The following is a 22,907-nucleotide window of genomic DNA, read 5'->3' on the forward strand; positions in this document are numbered from 1 at the left end:
GCCAAACGTCAGCCTCGAAACCTTAATGATTTGGAGAAGATCTGCAAAGAGGAGTGGGACAAAATCCCTCCTGAGATGTGTGCAAACCTGGTGGCCATCTACAAGAAACGTCTGACCTCTGTGATTGCCAACAAGGGTTTTTAAACCAAGTACTAAGTCATGTTTTGCAGAGGGGTCAAATACATATTTCCCTCATTAAAATGCAAATCAATTTATAACATTTTTGATGTGTGTTTTTCTGGATTTTTTTGTTGTTATTCTGTCTCTCACTGTTCAAATAAATCTACCATTAAAGTTATAGACTGATCATTTCTTTGTCAGTGGGTAAACATACAAAATCAGCAGGGGATCAAATACTTTTTTCCCTCACTGTATATATATATAAACTAGTCAAAAATACAAAAAAAGATGCAGTGCTGTCAGAACTCGAAAATGCAAAGAAAATAAGTTCATATTCATTTTTAAACAACACAATACTAATGTTTTAACTTAGGAACAGTTCAGAAATCTATATTTGGTGAAATAACCCTCATTTTCAATTACAGCTTTCATGCGTCTTGGCATGCTCTCCACCAGTCTTTCACATTGATGTTGGGTGACTTTATGCCTAAGAATTCAAGCAGCTCGGCTTGTGACCACCCGTCTTCCTCTTGATCATATTCCAGAGGTTTTCAACGAGTTTCAGGTCTGGTTATTGGGCTGGCCATGACAGGGTCTTGATCTGGTGGTGCTCCATCCACACTTTGATTGACCTGGCTGTGAGGCATGGAGCATTGCCCGCTGGAAAAAACAATCCTCCGAGTTAGGGAACATTGTCAGATGCAGCAAGCAAGTTTTCTTCCGGGACAACCTTGTACGTGGCTTGATTCATGCGTCTTTCACAAAGACAATTCTGACCGTTTCCAGCCTTGCTGAAGCACCCCCAGATCATCACCAATTCTCCACCAAATTTCACAGTGGGTGTGAGACACTGTGCCTTGTAGGCCTCTCCAAGTCTCCGTCTAACCATTAGACGACCAGGTGTTGGGAAAAGCTGAAAATTGGACTCTTCAGAGAAAATGACCTTACTCCAGTCCTCTACGGTCCAGTCCTTATGGTCTTTTGCAAACCTCAGCCTGGCTCCTCTTTGCTTCTCATTGATGAAGGGCTTTTTCCTAGCTTTGCACGATTTCAGCCCTGCCCCTAGGAGGCATTTGCATTATAACTATGTCAGCCCGTCAAACTCCTTTAAAAAAATTGCACTGAAGTTTTATTTACTTTTGCATTTGAATGCATTTAAATAATATGAAGTCTACAATAATAACATTATGTTATGTTATGTTATTATTGTGCGATGTCTGAGAACAAACCTAATCTCTTGTGGATTTTGAAGCCCAATAACCTTTTAGGTGACAAAGTAGAACATGTCATTTTTAACATTTCGATGTGGATTTTTATTTTTTGCCTTCAAAGATGTAAATATTAGAAAACATATTTGAACAATGTATGCACTGTATTTAACTACTGTATAAGATTACAGTATATTATTAGTATATTAGACAATAATATGATGTAATTTTATCAGTAACTAAGTTTTATGCTGATTATACCTAGTTATAAATATATAACAAGACCTGCCTTTTGCTCAGAGCTTCTATAATAATATTCTGAAAGGTGTCAAATGTATAAAATAAAATGATGTATTATTTATTTTCTCTCAAAATCAGCTCAGTCTGAACAGGCAACAGTTAGTTGAGACTTCATAGTTCACGCATGCATTTAAAAATTCAGTCCAGGTGTAAATAGCATGACAAACATTTCATGCCATGTACATTTGCACTAATACAGTAAAGAGACATTCAGAATTTGACTAAGCAAGTACATTGTCCCAGTTAATGGACTGATTTATTATATAAACCCATTCAAAAGCTTTGGCGAACTCATCAGCACAAATATGCTAATAATATAATCCAGTCTAATATGATAATTAATTGTTACCTTACTATATGGCGGTGAATACATTAGCACCAATCTGTTAGCAAATGAAGCATATGGATATAATACACATTACAGCAGGTGCTACTGTAATACAGCATGGATATATATAATTAATGTAAGAGCTAAATAAATAAAGAGCAGTAAAGTGTGTGTGGTGAGTGTCTCTCACCCGGAGTGTGTTGATTTGCGTGCTGGTCTGGAAGAAGTTCCAGATCTTGTCCTCATTTTCAAGCCAAGTGTCAGCCAGTTCGCCGACTTTAGCCAGAGTGTTGAAAGTGTTGTTGGCCTGGACACACACATAAAGGACATGACCACAGGGACTAACCGAATGATCACACAAAGTCAAAATTGTCTCATGTATTATTCATGCAAAACATTTTTATCAGCCTTTATGATGGTTAATCCTTGTTGAACTAAGCTTTTATAAAAGTTTATGCAGGTTTATTTCAGCTGTCATGAGATCATACTTATAATGAACTACGAACATACGTATATCACGTCATAATACATTCAGAAGGTTTTGCACACACCTTTGAAAATACTTTACACTTTATAGCTATCTTATGCATCATGGAATATTAACATGATATAAAAAGTGTTCATGATACATGAAAAGACCAAAATGAAAGAAACGTTTCACCTTTATATCTTGTTTTTTTTTTCCTCTCAGTAAATTAATTATTATATCAGAGACATCAGGAAATCGTAATACAAACATTTTTATCATGTCTTGTCAAGAATTTAACTAAGAACCTGTCAGTGTGTCTACAGGCAGGATTTACTTGGTAATGGCGATGTAATGCATTATAAACACTTTTAATGCACTATAGCAATGTTGTGTGTGTGTGTATGTGTGTGTGTGTGTGTGTGTGTGTGTATGTATATATATATATATATATATATATATATATATATATATATATATATATATATATATATATATATATATATATAATCTTTTATGTCACAAATAATTGTAATTTTTTATAATATTTTATGAATGCATTATAACAGGTCATTATATTGTAAACTGGATATGGTCTTTATAGAAACAGTTATAGAGCTTATTTAGGTAGCATGTAAAAACAACAACAACAACAACAACAATAATAATAATAATAATAGTAATAATAAATAAATAAATAAATAATAACCATAATAACAACAAAATAATATACTACTACTACTACTAATAATAATAATAATAATAAGAAGAAGAAGAACAATTATTATTATTATTATTATTATTATTATTATTATTATTACTATTATTATTATCCAAAACATCATCATTATCACCATGGGATTCAGTGTGTGTTAGAGGGTCAAGCAATTCCTTGTGATTTATACAACATGGCAAGTCTTAAAGTCAGATCATACCAGTACAGCCTGTGAATTGTTTTTTTTTTTAGTCACACATCTCATGAAACATGTGCTCACATTTTAGCCTGTGTTTAAAGACACACCATACAATCTCTGTGAGGCTCACATGTACATGACTTACAGGTGTAGACGAAACTAGAGCCCATTTGTTTTTGTTTTCTTCACCCTATTCCCATCTGTGTACACAACAAACTCCTGCTCATGAGACACGGCAGCTGAACCCCCTTTGGATAATGTGTTAAAATATTATTTACAGTAAGTATAAAAAAATGATTTGAATCAAAAGTAAAAAAAGTTGCTAATGATATGTAGTATGCTACTGAATTAATCAGAAGTAAACTATCACATACCAATATTTATGTTAGCTCGAATTTGACTTGCTACTGAAATAGTTCATGTTAGCTAATAGAATTGATGCCAGTCAATTAGCAAAAGAGAACATTAGCAAAGAAAACAAGCTAGCTTAGTAACATATAACTGTTTAACATTAGCAAAATGGTTGAATTAGATGTAGTTCATGCCTTATAGAGAGGCAAAGGAGCACTAACTACATGCAGACAATAAAAAGGCTGATTCTTGGTGGTTTTTCTACACTGATGGGCTGAAATAACTGGATGTTAAACAGATATGAGTGGGAAAACTGAGGTCTTCAGCTCATACACAACCATACAATCATTTGCTAGATAAGAGAAGAGAGATACTTTAAATAATTGAAATAAAAATGTAAGGAATAAATAAGTACACTTTTATTTTTCTTGCAAATGTAATTAGGTAAAGTTGAGGTCACAAGTTAATTATTTGTTATTATTTGATCTTCTGGAAAACATGTAAATATCTTATGTAGCTTCTGAAGGGCAGTACTGAATGGAGAAAAAAAAAAAAAGATCTTAAACAAAATAATAACAATTTACACCCATCATCCTGTTCAAAGGTTTACACCACCCTGGCTCTTGTATCGTGTATCGGGTTGCCTTCTTGAGCATCAGTGAATTTTTGCACCTTTTGTAACAGTCGTGTACGAGTCCCTCAGTGTGAAAAGATGGATCTCAACATCATATAGCCGCTGTTGGAAAGGGGCCAAATATGCAGAAGATGCTTGAAAAGTAAAGAATGTGCAGGACCTGGAGGATTTTTCTGAAGAACAGTGTGCAGTTTAACTGCTCAGGACAAACAAGGGACTCATGAACAACTATCACAAACATAAACACAGTCGTTGATCATCCAGATAACGACACACAGTATTAATATTCAAGCGTGTGTAAACTTTTGCACTAGTTCATCTGTGTAAATTCAGTTATTATTGAATTTACAATAATAACTATATGTAAACATCTGTTCTGTGAATTAGTTTATTCAGAGTAGTGCTAAATAAAAAACAAAATGGACCTTTTATGATCACTCTTTTTATTATTATTATTATTAACATGTTGCAGATTTTGCAAGGGGTATGTAAACTTATGACCTCAACTGTATGAGTACAAGTATTCAATTCCAATAATACTCAAGTAAAGTACAAATACACCACAATAATAATTATTTATAGTAACCAAGTACAATTACTCAAGTATTTTCCACTGTTACTGACAGACGAGATCAACGCCATGTCTCCCAGCCAAACAAACAGCCATTTTGAGTCTTTTGGACTCCATCGTGACCTCCTGATGATAGGGTGAATGCACTTCAGGTGCACCACATCACGTTTTAAATCAGCTAATTAATCCTAAACCTACATCCACTGTCCCCAAACACCTGTTCTGTTGATTTCATTTTAATAATAAAAGCTCAGCATGCTGTAACACCATCAGAATCATAATGCCGTGAATTGGGCAGAATTCCTGCTGTATTACTGCACTGCTTCGGAAGCTTTATATGTGGACTCAGTCAAACAGTATGAGTGTGTTTGCTGTATAAACATGCATTTATACACATTCAAACACACACACATATACACACTGACACAGATTAAGTGAGAAGAGTGAGATGCACTGTAAATCAGTGAGATAATGAGGATAAGACATACTTTCACCTAGTCCTCATGCGCGTGCGCGTGTGCGTGTGCGTGTGTGTTCTGCACCTAATTTGAAGCCATAACCAAATGCTGTTCCTTTACTCACTTCATCCCCTGGGGAGCACTATCAACCAAGCTCAGTGTGGTAAAATGTGTGGCAAAACACACACTCACACACACACACACACACACACACACACACACACACACGCTGCTTGGTAGATAAATAGTCTCATCCTCATTATGCCACTGACTTACATCTAACTCTTTTTATTGTGTTTGTGTGTGTGTATGTGTGTGTGTGTGTGTGTGTGTGTGTGTGTGTGTGTGTGTGTGTGTGTTTGTGTGTGTGTGTACATGTGTGTGTGTGTGATTTAGAGAGTTTTATGAAAAATAACATACAGTGCATTCACCTTGAAAACCCATTAAGTGTGTGTGTGTGTGTGTGTGTCCTTGTGTGTATCTATTGTACCTGTGCCATAACCTGCCGCGTAAAGGGCGTGTCCGGAGTGTAGAGGACTCGTCCCTGAAGAAGTGGGCGGAGACTAGTCCAGAAAAGACGGAGGGCGGGTGTGTTTTTCAAAGTGTCAATCAGATTCTGACAGAATTCACCTTCAGAGAATGGGAGAGAGCAAAAGAGAGAGAGAGAGAGAGAGAGAGAGAGAGAGAGAGAGAGAGAGAGAGAGAGGGAAAAGATGCATTTGCAGAGTTTGTCACATTTCATCATCAAACACATGAGCATCTGTTTTTGTTGCTTTACAAACCCAGCAGTAACAGCAGTATGAAACTGAAGACAGTCAAAATGTTTGACTAAGAATAACTACCCATGACAGGAGGCTTAATTTGCTATCCGGGCAGCATAAGCATGCAGAAACAGCTTGCAAGTAATGAATATGTGATGAATATTTGTTCTAAAATATGTTTGTCTGCTAACACAGGTGTAAGGATTATTGAAATTCAGGTACCTGTGAAAATCTGGATCTTGCCAGTCGCTACCGAAAAACCCCATCTCTACAAGATTGAATAATCTTGTATAATGAATAATCATGCAGTAATTAATACTTCAATATGAACTAATCATGAGTTCAGGCATGTACTGATCAGGAACTAATGAAGAACTAACCTTAAGTACGACGTGAGTCTTCTGAATTCATGCATGAATAACGACCATCTTAAGTACACGTTAGTATGTTTGTTAGTTAAATTATCAATCAACACGTAGCGGTAAACTAAATCAAACATCCTCTATAAGAAAGAATAAGAATTAAATGTGCATGATTTCAAATTGTTTGTATAATTTGCCGCATGCATCTGTAAATAAAAAGCATCATCGGATGGCGTTGGATTACTTTCTTAATTTACACTGATCCTCCTTATCATAGAACATAGAAATACAACACATTAATAATAAACACCAATAATTTCATCACAACCCGTTTTTACACATACTACAGTACTACAGTGGGATTTGAAAAGAAATAGATGGAGAATTATAATGAATTATAATTAATATAATATCTCTATACGTGCATATTATTACATCTGACTAAACTCGGCAGCAAACATGTAATAGAGAGCTTTATATTGTCAAGACATTATACATAACAAATAGTTTATATTGACGTTAGGGCTGTGTTTGGTGGTTGTAACCTTATATTCACACCAGCACATGACAAAACACCTCAAAACACCTAAAGTACCCTTTAATTTTCCATGTATATGTGTGACGCAGAGCCGCAATTTCAGTGACAGCAGCGAGTTTCAATGTGACAGCGCAACAAGCGGCATTTGAATTTTTCTGAAATTTCCTTAGTTCTATGCAAATGAGCTATGACACAGTAAAGTGACAAATCCAGAGAACTGGATCAAATTCCTTGGAAGAACTCTATGGCGCATTGTTCGATGTTTCCTCGGTTCCCCAATCACAAGCTGTTAGTATAGAAACGATAATATTACAATAGGCGCATTAATATACACTTATTATATGAAATACAGCCAGCACGACTGTCAGAGTTTCTGTTACAGAAAATGAAACACTTCCTGACCAATCAGAATCCAGAATTCAGCAGCGTCGTGGTACTTTGTAAATAAACCGAGTTGAACCCATGTTTGATCTGAGAGTGATTGCTATGGACTCCTCACAACACACAAGAGCCAAACACATCATCCTCAGGTGTGTTGGTGGATCGGGGAGCGAACACAACATGTAAACTAGTTTGGATCCTTAAGGATTCAACCTCTCTAGAGGTATTTTTAAAGGCTCAGCCCAGTGGTGAGAGCTCTCACAGTGCAAATGCAGATATTCGCATTACTAAACCCAACAGGAACACTAAAAATCGCAAGAAAAGGCAGACGGCAAATTAGGCTGAAAACAGAAATGAGCCATGTGAGGACTGAACAGAGCTGATTCAAGTGTTACTAGAGTATTGTTTCAGTAATTTGTAAAGTGAAAGCAGTGTAAATCCTCCACAGAATGAGACTGACAAGCGAGGGTTGGCGTTTTTGAGAAAATGTTATTAATAGAATTCATGGCACAGCTGCTAATTAGCTTTATTTGGACGATATTCCACTAGCGATTTATGCACAATATGTAGAAAGAATAAAACATGCTCTGAGAATCAAATTAAATTGAATAAAAGTGTCACGAATCAAGCCTCTTTGGTCACCCAAGTACTGATGCTTTCCCGGACTCCATTTCCCATAACCCCACACCCCCATGGACTATTTAATATTCACTCACACTCTCCATCCTTGCGAAGTCTTGTTTTGTCTTGTGGACGTGTCTGCGCGTTTCTTTTGCTGTTTACAGGTTTTTCAACCTTCGCTGCTTTCCCTGACCGTGTGCTTGTATAACGAGTACGCCGCTGTTCTGCCTATTACACCGAGTTCGCCTGTGATTGATCTGTGCCTGCCTTTACGTCTGTTTATATCGCTTCAATTAATAAAGCTGCACATAGATCCTTACTCCGTTGACCCTTCATTACAAGGAGATGAGTAACAGATTTCTTGTGCAGTTGGGAGAAAATTAAAGCTTAGCCTTAAAGACCCTGTGAGGTCAACTGCAAATATTTTTGTAAGGCTTTAGATCCTGAAGAAGTGAGGCATTAAAGGCCTATCAGGCATAAATATATAAGAATTGTGTATTCTTGTTCGGTTTTGGAGATTCCACCAACAAGGAATTTTTTATTTCTTAATTCTCATTTCTTACATCTTAAGCATGACTGAATTATAAGTGTTCAACCATTACAAGTCTAGCCCCTGGCAGTTTAATCATTGTTTTGGGTCCTGTCACGAATCGTGACGGTGCAGAGATAGGACGGATGCAAGTGCAGGATGAACAGTTGTTTATTAGAAAGAGAGACAGGCAGACAAATCCAAAACGTGATCCAAAACGTAATCCACAAACATGCAAGAGGTCAGGCGATTGGCAAACAGGCATACACGGGGCAAGGCAGGAATCTAGGTCGATAAACAAAACAAGAAACGAACTATGACGAGGGACTGGAAGCGGATAATCCAGCGCGAACTAACTTTAAACATGAACTGTGACTATGACTACGATACGAACTGAACTGAACTGAACTGAACTGAACTAACGCTAACATATTACTCTTCCACGTTGTGTGCTGGGAGGTGCGCGGTATATATGCGGACATAATCAGCGTCTAAACTGCTAGCAGCTGAGAGCAATACAGACCCACGTGAAATCCCAGCCAATGACAGAACAGGGAGGAGACATGACAGAAACATAAACAAAACACACGTGTCCAGATGTCATTACGGTCAACAACGGAAAAGCAGGTGCTCGCGCATTCGCGCTTAGAGCACGCTGCTTAAAGGGGGAATCGTGACAGGTCCTTATATTGTTCGTTTATTATATTCATTAGATCATATATCAAAGGTAGCAACTCTGGGTGACAGTGGGCTAGTAGCCTAATTTAAAAACCCTGACCAGGAAGTTATTAAAGATGAATGAATGAACACTGTTAAAGTTAATGAACATAGTCTCAACCAGATGCACTATGAATCTTTCTGTCAAGCTAAAATGGCAACACCCAAAAGTGACAAATCTGCATTTTAGCTGTTTTGAACATATTATCTGTAGTAAGATTTCCAGTTATGCCGGATCATATTTTTTCACACTCCGCGGTCACCGTCTTATTTTAAGACAGTTGTTATATTTCAGTTGTTCTCACTGTTAAAACCAACACTTCCTGTTTCAATCTTTGAATCACTGTACGCTGAACAGTTCACTTACTTGAGTTGCCTTGGGATGAGTTTGAGCTTAGTGAGAGTGTGGCTTGTGCTGGCAATCGAAAGGCTGGCTTCGCACTGCTGGTATTGGAGCTTGAATTCCCTCCACACATGAACAGAGTCAAACTGCCGAAAGGATTTGAGCGGAAGTCTAGAGAGTTCATGGCATTTAGGATGGATGCAGTCTGCAATTTAGATGCCTGTTCAGAGTGAGAGAGATGTAATATTAGCACAGTATACTGTCTGCTGAATCCATCCAAATGTTGGACCATTTGTAAGGGGGAGTGGTTAGATTCATTGGTCACAGTGAAGTGATGTTCTAAGAAATGCTAAGACCGCCAAGAAGAATTTACTGCCTTTTTCCTTTGCACATGGTTTGACTAAACAGATACATTACATTTAACAAAGGGAATTATGGCAGCTGGTTTCACCGAAACTAAAGAAACATGCCTTAATCACTATACCACATTCAAATTGCCTGTTTGTGTTTTCTAAGCCACCCCTCATTCAAATCATAGTCTAATAACAAAATTACTTCTGGGCATGGAAAAGAGGACACAGGTGGCCTTATTGAAAACAGAGATCATTGCTGTTTCCAATGGAATTCTTATGCAAATCCATTAAAATGAGAGCACAGAAGCAGAACTCACCTGAATTGCCAGAGGGGCTGCATGGGAGCTTGTGCTGGCCAGCAAAGTGGTGAAATCGGCAGGGTTCATATTCAGTACTAAAGGCACCTAAAAGAAGGGGAGATTGTGTTGTTATAGTACAGTATAATAATTTTACCCATTTGTAAGATACCAATAATCAAGATCCATTAAGATCAAGATCAAGAGCCACAGCTCTGTGATTCAATCCTAAGCTAAGGTTACTATTTGCGTAAGGTTTCCTTTGAGTCCTGTGGTTTCCTCCAGCCTCCCAAAAACATTCATGAATTGGCTTGGATAGCCTAAATTGGCCTTAGGAATGAATGTGTGCACATAGAGCCCTGTGATGGAATGCATGGAGGCCCATCCAGAGTGTATTCCCACCTCCTACCCAGTGTTCCCAGGATAAAGTGGTTACCAAAGACGAATCAATGAAAATATCCATCATAGAGAATACAATCCAAGAATAAAACTGAGCAGTTGAGAGGTAATGGTCTTGCTCAGGGAGCCAACAGTTGGGCATCATGGTATTTGGACACAACCTGTACAATCAGTAACACAATCACATCATCCACCATTGTCTCACAAAGTCAAGTGAGAATAGTGATCTGGTATCATTATGCAGTTTCAGACCCTTCTTGATGTTCTAGGAGGTCTATAATTAAAGCACTGAAGCCATTCAATCTCTCTGACCTTGAGATACAGACAAAGAGAGTGGTGAGTGTGTTGGTGGGACTGAGAGGCATCCAGAGCCTCTGGCTGTGATAAGACCTAGTAGAAGCTGTCTGCCTGAACTGGATTTTAAGCCACAAACGGCAGACTGGAGTGCATTAATCTACAGTACACTCAATATTACCCATGGAATTCACCCACCTGCACAGGTTGAGAAGCATTAGACCGTGTAATGCCTTGTATCCGTTTTGAGTGCATGTGATAGTCTGAGTGTTGTCTTGGTGCAGTTGTATGGGCCGCTTTCTGTAGCACAAGGTGAGACCATGTCATGCTCGCACACACACATGAACACTAATCGAATGGTGGCCTTTTATCCTCAATTTGCGCACACACAGCTCGGAGGGCTTTAACTATTTCTCGTTTCAGGAGCTTAACTACTTGCATAAACTACTTAAACTCGCCTGGCAACAAATAATATAGTCTGCATTTTCCAGCCTGCATCTCCGAAGACATATTTACACTCTCCTTTGAATCTCTCATGGAAATGAGCTCTCTAGGCTAATAAAGAGAAATCAGGCAGCTTAGATCTGTAGATCAAGGCTCCAATCTTCTCTTCTTCAACAACGGCGGCTTCCATCCATCAGTGGCTTGTACTCCAGGCCAAATGCATCATTCAGACTGATTTAATCTCTCTGAGGTTTCTGAATGAAATGTTTTCTGTAGGGAAAGATCTTAGACAAGAAAACAGGCCAATATGTTTGGCATGATGTGTGAAATAAACCAAATAAACTGCCAACATGAAGAGCCTGTCACTTTGTCCTTGACATCTGTAATGGTTCCCTTCGGGGGTGGAATTTAGAGATGACTGAATTAGTGTTGCAGAAAAATAAACCGAAGGAGAAAATCATCCCAATGTATACGTACGAAATTGTTTATTAATTACAGTACATCTCCAGTTACTCTTCTGCTGTCTCTCCCTGCATTCATATCATATTGTCTAACTTACACACAGAAAAAAGGCACTGCACTGAGGTCTAAAGCGTCATCATTTGTTATAAGGGTAGCACCCTCGAGAGTACGTATCTTGTACTTTAGTAAGAGGAATATAATTGTAAAAGAAATCATTAAGGCGTATAATTGGACCGTAAGGACTAGCTGTATTGCACATTTGAGGCTACACTGACGTTGTGTGCACATCAAAAATGCACCTGTACAGAATCTATCATTTCTAAAAGTGTACAGGGACTGGAGGGTCATATCACTGAATACTAAATTCTGAGCCAATAAAGAAAAGCAGAAAATACTTTGCAACAGAACAAAACTCAACTCAACATAAATGGCCTTTAAAGGCCACTGAGATATCTGGACCTGACCTGGACCAAAGAGCAGAATATTAATGAAAGGACTCATTGGCTAACTAAAAGTCTTTTCTATTCTCTTTAGCATGACTGGCTTGTGAAAGAAAAGAAAAAAAACATCATTGGCTGGTTTAGGTATCTGTATTGTGAATTTGTATGAACTGTCAGGAATGATAGTCCTCTAAATCCTCTTATAGCTCTAAGCTTTGTAACACCACTCGTAACATTCATCACATACAGTATTAGCTTTGCAGGTTCATATCCATGTTCAGGAATTCAGTAGGTTTGTAAGAAACGTTGTTAGGAGCAAAGGTATACATGCAAATACACAAGTGCTGGGTTCAGTAGAGAGTTAATATATACACACAGATGGTGACTTGTTGAGGTGTGGTACATCTGATGACCATCGAATCATGTGCATTCTCATGCTAACTAGCTGCATTTTTTTTTGGGGGGGGGGGGGGGCTCGGTTTGTCCCTTACAGGTCCCATTACAGCCCATTGTAGGTATGTAGAGTTGAGTTACACAGTACACATTGGTATTTCATTAATGTGACAATTTAAACCAGTGAATTAAAAGTGTGATAAAAACAGCCTACATCCCACACACACCTTATATGACCTTGATTTAATAGCTTATGATTTCATTAAGTTGTGCGCATGATAAACTCTACATGCACAATATAAAAAATAAATAAAATGCAAAATAACTGGATGTGCCAGATCATGCGCGATTTTATAAGCTGCCAAATAAAGAGGGGGGAAGGCATGTTGTTAAATTAAACCAAATTTGCATTGATTAATGTGATGATTACAACTAGACTATTCATGGAGAAATATATTGACAATACACTACACTGTTTATTCGGTGCATTCATACAGTGCCCTCCGTTAATATTGGCACCCTTGGTAAATATAAGCAAAGAAGGCTGTGAAAAATTGTCTTAACTGTTTAACCCTTTAATCTTTTGTTTTAAATAAAAATCACAACAATTTAGATATCAAACAATTACAAACACAATACAGGTTTATCCAAAAAATATATTTGTTAAATATAGGTGTGCAACAATTATTGACACCCTTTCAGTCAATATTTTGTGCTACGTCCCTTTGCCAAGATAACAGCTCTGAGTCTTCTCCTATAATGCCTGATGAGGTTGGAGAATACATGCCAAGGGATCTGAGATCATTCCTCCATACAGAATCTCCACAGATTCTTCAAATTTCGAGGTCCACACTGGTTCACACCACAGGTTTTCTATGGGGTTCAAGTCAGGGGACTGGGATGGCCATGGCAGGACCTTGATTTTGTGGTCAGTAAACCATTTTTGTGTTGACTTTGTGTACGTTTTGGATCATTGTCCTGCTGGAAGATCCAACCACGGCCCATTTTACGCTTTCTGGCAGAGGCAGTCAGGTTTTCATTTAATATCTGTTGATATTTGATAGAGTCCATGATGCCATGTATTCTAACAAAATGTCCAGGTCCTCTGGCAGAAAAACAAATCCAAAACATTAAAGAGCCACCACCATATTTAACCGTGGGCATGAGATACTTTTCCATATGGCTATGTCTCTGTGTGCGCCAAAACCACCTCTGGTGTTTATTTCCAAAAAGTCCTATTTTTGTTTCATCTGACCATAGAACCCGATCCCATTTGAAGTTCCAGTAGTGTCTGGCAAACTGAAGACGCTCGAGTTTGTTTTTGGATGAGAGTAGAGGCTTTTTTTCTTGAAACCCTTCCAAACAACCTGTGGTGATGTAGGTGACCAGATCCTTGGAGATTTTTTGTCCACTCAAATCATCGTCTTCACAGTGCATTGAGACGATATAGATGCACGTCCAATTCCAGGTTGATTCATAACATTTCCAGTTGATTGGAACTTCTTAATTATTGCCCTGATGGTGGAAATGGGCATTTTCAATGCTTGTGCTATTTTCTTATAGCCACTTCCCATTTTGTGAAGATCAACAACCTTTTTCCGCACATCACAGCTATAGTCCTTGGTCTTACCCATTGCTATGAATGACTAAGGGAATTTGGCCTATGTGTTACCTCATATTTATACCCCCGTGAAACAGGAAGTCATGGTTGAACAATTTCCTGTTCCTAGTCATACAGGCATACTAAAAAAATTAGAATATTGATGGAAATATACTTCAAATATATTTTTCTCATATGAATTCATGCCAAAAATTATTGCACACCTATTTTTAACAGATATTTATATATATATATATATATATATATATATATATATATATATATATATATATATATATATATATAGATTTTGATAAACCTGTGTTGTGTTTACAATTGTTTGATATTCATGAGAGTATTTTTGTGGCTTTTATTAACAAAAGATCAAAAGGTTAAACAATAAAGACATTTTTTCACAGACTTCTCTGCTCATATTTACCAAAGGTGCCAATATTAGTGGAGGACACTGTATATTATTGTCACATCAATGCCGGAATCGACATCCAACTACAACTCCCAAGATGCATTGCAGCCTACGATCATGGATGCCAAGGACCCCAACTCCTGACACACACACACACACACACACACACACACACACACGTTCAAGTTCACCTGATTACTGATCCAGTACACCTGGACACACACACACCAGAAATAGCACACTTAAACAATTAGTCAGCGCGAAGTATTACCCATTGTAGACTTGCCTCTGAACATACCTAACCTTGTTGTTTATGATTGTTTATATGGTTGTGATCTTTATTTGTCCCCAGGTTTCTGAATTTAGCCCCCCCCCATTGGCTAATCGCCTGAAAACTGCCTCTTTATACCCATAAAATAGACTTAAGTGTGTCTGTAACCCATCTCTGAGTACGCATAACTTTCTCCATATAAATATTCATGTAACTTTTGCACTTAAGGAACCTGAGAACCCTCAACTATCCAGAGAACACTTGGGGAATCCAGAGCATATAAGCCTGCTTCTGAACATAGGGGTATTTATATACTTATATTTATATATAATGAAGATTGCTACTGATGTGTTTGCTCTGGACTGGAAATGTGATTGGCACTGTTAATAATTTTCTATACCAACTTGTTGTAATCAACACGGCTTCAATGGAAAAAAAAAAAAAAAAAAAAAAAGGTTTATAGGAACCCAACACAAGCAGGAACAAGAGTTGGTACAAACTGAGGACATTAGACAAAATAGGACAGATGATTGGTAACTTACTCGACCAAGTCTTTGTCCAAGGATCTGTTGCAGCACAATAAATTAGCTTAAAATTGAGAAACTCTCAATTCAACTGTTGTTCTGTTACCAGTGGGTTTTGAATGAACTTGTGGGCATCCATTAAAAGGTCAGAGAAAACAGAGTTAGTCAAGATGTCTAACTCTCTCTCTCTCTCTTAGTCTCTGTCTCTATCACTCACCCTCTCTGGATTGAAAAAAAAAGTGCTTCATCTGTTCTTGCTGTCTCTTCAGTTGCTGCACATTTTCTGGCCTTTATAGGCCTTTCTAAGCTCAAATGGCCTTCTGTGCTCATCATTTATTTATATTTAGTACACACACACTCACAAACACACACACACACACACACACACACACACACACACACATACACACACACACACACATATTCATGCAGACAGAACCATGTATGAAGCACTTTCAAAGATAACCTCTGGCATAGAAGGCTTTCATCTTTGCATATCTAAAGTGCTGAAAAGAATATAGCAAACTTTCCCATCTAATCAAGCCATAATTCTACAAAGGCTTGAGAGGATTTGAAAGGTTGTCGGCTTGAAAAAAAAAGGGGAATATGAAGGGAATATCTCCTGTTCCCATAAGAAGCTTTTCTCCTGCTACAAGGCAACAAATCTCGGTTTTCACATGAGGACCTTCAAAACAGGAGCCTTTTAGACATGGAAAATTTAATCATTTGGGCTAATTATAACAAAAAAAAAATCATCAACGTCTTTGGAGATTTAATTTACAAAGGAGCAAAAGATGCCCCGAGATGACATAAATGGATAGCAACATTCATGTTCTATAAATGCAAGGGGAAAACTTGTGATTTTGGTCCATGGATCATTTATCGTAAAAAAGCATGATGTTCATTTTATGCTTAATTTGACCACATCTACATCTGTTATATGAGTTTAATGATGATGGATTCATTAAAAAGTACAGGTTAAAAAGAAGAGATCTGATCTGATCTTCCCCCCATAGCTGTATTTTGTACAGATTTCATATAATGTATAAGGTTTACTTACAGAAGCCATAAGCTTTCTGTTGTCCAGATTTTGCATGAGAACTGCTCTGGTCTGTTGAAGCTGTTTGGGCGTCAGGGAACACGTGATGTTCTGGAACTCCTGTCTCTGACTCGTCGAGTTAAACTCCAGGAAGCGGTCAACAGAGGAGTTACACAGAGTGGAGCGCAAGTCCGTCACACGTGACAGAGCAGGTAACTACACAGAGACGTGATGATGTGAGAAATAACACAGAGTTCAGAGTCTGCGACATCAATATTTCCACAGGGAAAGATATGATTATTCAGCGTTAAGCTGATTACAGATATTGCGATGACATCATAACTAAAATTGAGAGTCCCATAAACCATCCCACCACTCCACTCTCAACAAAATTCAGTGAATGCACGAGAGTCCTGGGGGTGAAAACATTAAAACATTCCAGTTTACTAAATCTATCTATGCCCATGAACCTCCCTCCCCAGATCTGCAGCTTTACATAAGAGAAAAGCTATTTAACAAAAAAGCAGGATTTCAACTTAGACTTAAAGATCGAGTCTATGTCTGGGTCCTGAACACTAATTGGAAGCTGTAGGGCTTTGTAGGAAAACGTCTACCCCTGCTGTAGTCTTCATTATTCGACGAGGTTGTCAGATTGTTGACAGTAAAGTCAATAGAGTTTAGATCACTGCTTTTAAGCCCAAATACTTGCCTTTAAGCCAGAAAAAAAGTCAGTGATTAGAATATACAGACTGAAGATCGATTTTTTTCTACTTTGTCAAATGTAATATGATGTAACATCAAAATAATAGATAATTAAAAGACACAATACTATTAATTAATTAATCATATATATGTATTTAATATTGAGCTCAAATGGCATTAGATTTTTTTTTCTCCATATTTCCAGCCCAAAACTTAAATTTCATTCTGAGATATTGTCTGGTTGAGACTAGAAGTGTGTATTTAACGTTCATACTTTCATTACGTTCATGCAGGTGTGAGTGAGCCATCAGATATGAAGCTCACACGGCAAATAAAGATAAATTTTCCAATCATTCATCCTTAGTAACTGCCTGGTCAGTGTCACTGTGGTTGAAATTAGACTACTAGTTTGTTCATATTTTGGAAACAGAACCAATTCAATTTATTAGAATATACTGCAGTAAGGTGCAAGCTAAAATAATAATTCAGTGAGAGGGAGCATTCCTGAGCACATCCCTAGTTGAGACTAATAATAATCTGGAGTAATGTAGTTGAGGTTGAGGAACTGTCAGAGCTGGTGGTAGAGTTCATATGATGACAGTCCCGTCCATCACAGTCAAGCGCATACACTTTTGACAGCACTCTTCTGAAGTCTGACATGTAAGGTCCTTCAACACCATTACTATGACACTTCAGTCTGTCATATTAACGCAGAACGACCTGACATTTTCTGCCCTTTAAATGGTATGTTGTTCTGAACTATCTGAAGAGGAATTCTGCGTAATGGAGCACTTTATTAGGAACACTGTAATAATACTGTATAAGGCCTCTCTTTGCTCTCAAAACAGCCTAAATTCTTCAAGGCACGGATTCTGCAAGATATTGTAAACATTCCTTTGAGATTCTGGTCCATGCGGACATGACTGCATCACACAATTCCTGCAGATTTTTCAGGTGCATTTTTATGCTGAGAATCTCCTGTTCTACCACATCCCAAAGGTGTTTTATTGGATTCAGAGCCAGTGACTGGGAAAGCCACATTGAACTCATTGGTATGTTCATGAAACCAGTTTGAGATGACTTTTGCTTTGTAACATTGTGCATTATCATGCTAGAAGCAGCCATTGGAAGATGGGTAAATTGTGGCCATGCTCAGAAACAATACTCAAATTGAATGCTGTGGCATTCAATCAATGACTTATTGGTATTAACATACCCAAAGTGTGCCAAGAAAGCATAACCACACCATCACACCACCTCCACCATCCTGGACTGTTTATACAAGGCAGGCTGGGTCCATGGATTCATGTTGTTGGTGCCAAATTCTGACCCTACCATCTGTGTGACTCAGCAGAAATCAAGATTCATCAGACCAGGCTACATTTTTCCAGTCTTCACCTGTCCAGTTTTGAGCCTGAGCCCGCTGCAGCCTCAGCTTTCTGTTCTTGGCCGGCAGAAGTTGAATGTGACGTGATCTTCTGGTGTTGTAGCCCATCCACCTCAAGCTTCAACATGTTGTGCATTTCTGAGATGCTTTTCTATTCACCACAATTTTACAGAGTAGTTAGATGAGTTACTAAAGCCTTTCTGTCAGCTCGAACCAGTCTGGCTATTCTCCTCGACCTCTCTCATCAACATGGTGTTTCTGTTTGCAGAAGTGATGCTCAGTGGATGTTTCTTCTTTAACTGCACCATTCTGAGTAAACTCTAGAGAGTCTCATGTGTGAAAATCCCAGGAGTTATAGAAATACTCAAACCAGCCCATCTGCCATGATTTTGTGCATTGCACCGCTGCCACACAATTGGCTGATTAGATAATTGAATGAACACCTGCTTAAAGAGTTGTACAGGTGTTCCTAATAAAGTGCTCTGTGAGTGTATTTTGTTTGTTGTGTCGGATAGTACCTGATTGAGTTGGAGTCTCACAGCCATCAGCCTCTGGGCAGTTGCACTTGATAATGACAGGTTGCTCTTCAGGTACTCGGAGAGCGTCTCATTATCTCTCAGCACACTGCGCAAAGGAATTGAGTGACCTGCACACACACACACACACGTACGCACACATAAAGAAGGTGTTTTGTATGAGACAGCATGTTACTGCTTTATGAAAAGTGGTTTTAATTAAACAAATTCATCAGTCATCTTGCTCCAGCATGCTTTTTCAGCCTGTGCCCAAATGAAATACAGTTTAAATACATCAGTTGCAACGTGACACTGAAGCGAAATTGAAGCCAAAAGTCATCAACAACTTATTTTCACAGAGATTTCGGGCTTATAAGTCGTTGCTAATTAGCAGCTAACCAAATCTGCCTCGTATGAAAGTTATCAACCATGTGTGAAGCAATGCTATTATTCTCCTGCCACAAGGGCTGTCTTTTATTATCCTCTTATTGGTGTGCCTTCTTATATAAAGCTCGAGCTGTGTATTAGATTTGTGTTATGCTGTGTGCTTGTGTGTACGTGTGTGGGTGTGTAGCGAGTGTAGCGGATGATAATATTCAGATGGTCATAGTGGGAGATGCTGAGCCTTATTAAACACATGTTGGTCCTTAAAGAGTTGTTCGACTTTAATGAAATACACAGATTCAACCTCCAACAGCTATGTCTGAACACACACACACACACACACACACACACACACACACACACATAAAACACATTCTACTCCTCCAACATTCCTCCCCTTTGGCTTATTTGGCTTCAAGAAATGTTCATAACTGTTCATAGGGTTACATGGCACCTATATAATCGCTTCAAGACAACCTGACCTGACGTAACCTGACATAGCTATTTATCAACATGATTTATTATAAGATTGTGATTATTTATAAGATTGTGTTATGACAGTTTTCAGGTTGAGCATAGCTCAAAATACTTTTGGTATGTCAGAGTCAGATAAAAGTCAGATAAAACATTATATATATATTATATATATGGATATAAAATGGATATATTATAATATTATATATATAACTGTCATTACAGTACCATGTCGCTGTTATAAGCGTTCATAAAATTCTTGCCAAGTTATCCTATGACCATGTGACCAGGAAATTACTGTAAAACTGTTAGACATTTATACATGTTTAAGTTATGTAAGTTTATGTCAGTGCTCATAATAGTCTTATTTAAGCGCCATGAAGCCCTATTAATAAAATGTCAGCAAAAGGAAATTCCTCAAAGGAAAATGTCCCCATATCCATACCACATTAGTAATGTATTCAGCCTGTTAGTGTCTTATTTCAAGCAGTCTTGATGACGGACTATGTCTGTTGTTATAAGCCTTTATGGATGTCTTTTGTCATGATGGGTAGTTGCTATGTACTGTAGCTCTATGAATACTGCACTATTACTGCCTTGTTTTTTTCTCTTCATGGAACAATTTGGCATAACACCTATAAGATGGCATACTATATAAATTGACATAATGTCTGGCATAGATACTTGTTGACATAAGGTGGGGTTATGACACTCTTCAAGGTGCTTAGGAATGACATAAAACTCACTGTACCACTTGTTTGTCAGAGTCAGTTAAAGAAAGATCAGAGAAAATGTATATTACTGTGGTTACAGGGCCGTGGCATTGCACTAAGCACCAACAGGAAGTTATGTCACACTGTCATCATGTGACTTTGTCATCCATGAAGTACACTAAGCTACAAAGTGCGCTATCATGAAATCGTAATGTCAGCCTTGTATCATGTTGACATAGAATAGAATCTTTATAGAATCTTTATAATATATGTCCTGTAATTATCATTTATTCATGTTTATCGTGTGTATCATGATTGTCTTATATAAGTATTATGTAGCTTTATGGGCTTATGAGTTCCAAAATATTTTTCCTCATTGGGAGAAAATGTCACAATTGTAATACTTATTAGGACTATTAGGTGTTTTATTTTATTTCAAGCAGTCTTTATGACAGCCTGTCATGATGGGCTTATGTAAGTGCTATGTACTGTAGCTCTATGAATATGGCCCTTGTGCTATTTTTCGTCATAAAGAGAAATGCCCACACTATTTCACAATCTAAGCTCTCATTTAGTCAGTTAGACATTAATTTCAGCGATTATGACGAAAAGTGTCTGTTGTTATAAGCCTTTATAAATGTTTATTTAGGTTAATACTTATTAATACTTATTAGGTTTATGTAGGTCTTATGCAGCTCTGTGAATATGTCCATATCACTGCCCTGTGCTATTGTTCCTACAACCTCTACATTCATATGTCCATATCACTGCCCTGTGCTATTGTTCCAACAACCTCTACATTCATTTAGTCAATTAGGTGTTTGGTCAAACTGGGTCCACTTCTATTATACATTACTTAAACTAGGCTGAATGTGTCTCTTGTTCATATAGGCAGATAAAAGTACTTCAGCGGCAAAAATGAAAACGTGGCTCTGAAATGTCACCTGGTGAAAGTGCAAACACGAGGCGCAGCAGTAATTAGAGAAAGAGCAGATGGGGAAGCATCTATTGGAAGTGGCAGCGAAGTAATTGGGCCATTCCACCAAATCGGTGACATTTCTGTCCCCAGGATGTATCAAAATGCATGAAAACCCTAAAATACATTTTATTATTAAGCAAAGTGTCCCACACATTAAGCTAACTGCAAATTTAAAATGTAGAATTAAAAACATTCATAAAACTACCTAGAACACAAAATAAAAGCATTTGTTGCTAAAAAAAAAAAAAAAAAAAAAAAAAAAAAAAAAAAAAAGCATGCCCCCACTCTCTATCTTACAGAGCCCCTAAAGGGACATGGTGGTGGAAAAAAATTGGGATGGGATTTTTAAAATTTTTAAAAAATTTTTTTTTTTTTTACAGCTTTTGCGTTCTCTCACAAAACCTGTTATGAGTTCGGTCAAATACTTCCTGTTTATTTTCCCACTGGCAGTGGTTCAGACAGCTCCGTAGGTTCACAATGGAACGGTTCGTAGAGTTTTATTTTGAACTTTTGAACTCAAATATAAAGAAATACGGTCTGTGTTTAGTTCGAGGCACAGTTTTGACGTAAGTGAAAGACACCTGAAAAGGATATTACATGAAAAAGCATTGTCTCGACGAAAAAAAGATACAAGCACGAATCACCATGCAGAAGTGTCTCGCAAGGACACAGGTTCCGTAAGAGAACACAACAGGTAGGCTATCTTTGCGAGGGAACGCAAAAGTTTCTCGGGGGAACGCAAAAGTCGCAAAAGTTTCTCAGGGGAACGCAAAAGTTTTGCGAGAGAACGCAAAAGCTTTGAATTTTTTTTTTCTCCCATCCCAAATTTTTTCTCTATACTTTAAAATGAAATATGATTAAAATCCTTCAGAAATCTTTTTTTTTTTTGCATTGTTGGGTGACTTTATATCCAATCTATGCTTTAAAATGTTCGGGTTTTTTTCATAAGAAATCCATAATATTTTAGATAAAATACACATTTTTGTCATGTCCCCAGGTTTTCACTCAGTCCTGTTATCCTAACACATTCCCCCCACTAAAAAAAAAAATTACAGAAGACTCATTCTCAACAGAAAGTGGCATCATTTGGATCTTCTGAAGGCAATGGGAAGACCAAAAGTAAGTCTTCTCATTTTCTTTTCTGTATATTAATAAATAAATGACATTTCAACTGTCTGAGAAGATCAATCTCAGCATACTGTCCTGTTACCT

At 37.7% G+C, this 22,907-nt stretch overlaps 1 protein-coding gene across 1 annotated transcript in view; it reads right to left on the minus strand.

The window, feature by feature from the left end:
- LOC128604269 (phospholipid-transporting ATPase ABCA1) overlaps positions 1-22,907 on the minus strand; it is a 195,115-nt gene that overhangs the window by 127,485 nt on the left and 44,723 nt on the right. The window contains exons 6-11 of the mRNA XM_053619270.1: positions 19,149-19,276; positions 16,563-16,757; positions 10,273-10,359; positions 9,627-9,822; positions 5,841-5,980; positions 2,147-2,263 (exon numbers count right to left, since the gene is read on the minus strand). Coding sequence (XP_053475245.1) covers positions 2,147-2,263; positions 5,841-5,980; positions 9,627-9,822; positions 10,273-10,359; positions 16,563-16,757; positions 19,149-19,276 — 863 coding nt within the window. The remainder of the gene's footprint in view (positions 1-2,146; positions 2,264-5,840; positions 5,981-9,626; positions 9,823-10,272; positions 10,360-16,562; positions 16,758-19,148; positions 19,277-22,907) is intronic.

Source organism: Ictalurus furcatus, chromosome 29 (genome assembly GCF_023375685.1).
Source record: "Ictalurus furcatus strain D&B chromosome 29, Billie_1.0, whole genome shotgun sequence".
NCBI lineage: Eukaryota > Metazoa > Chordata > Actinopteri > Siluriformes > Ictaluridae > Ictalurus > Ictalurus furcatus.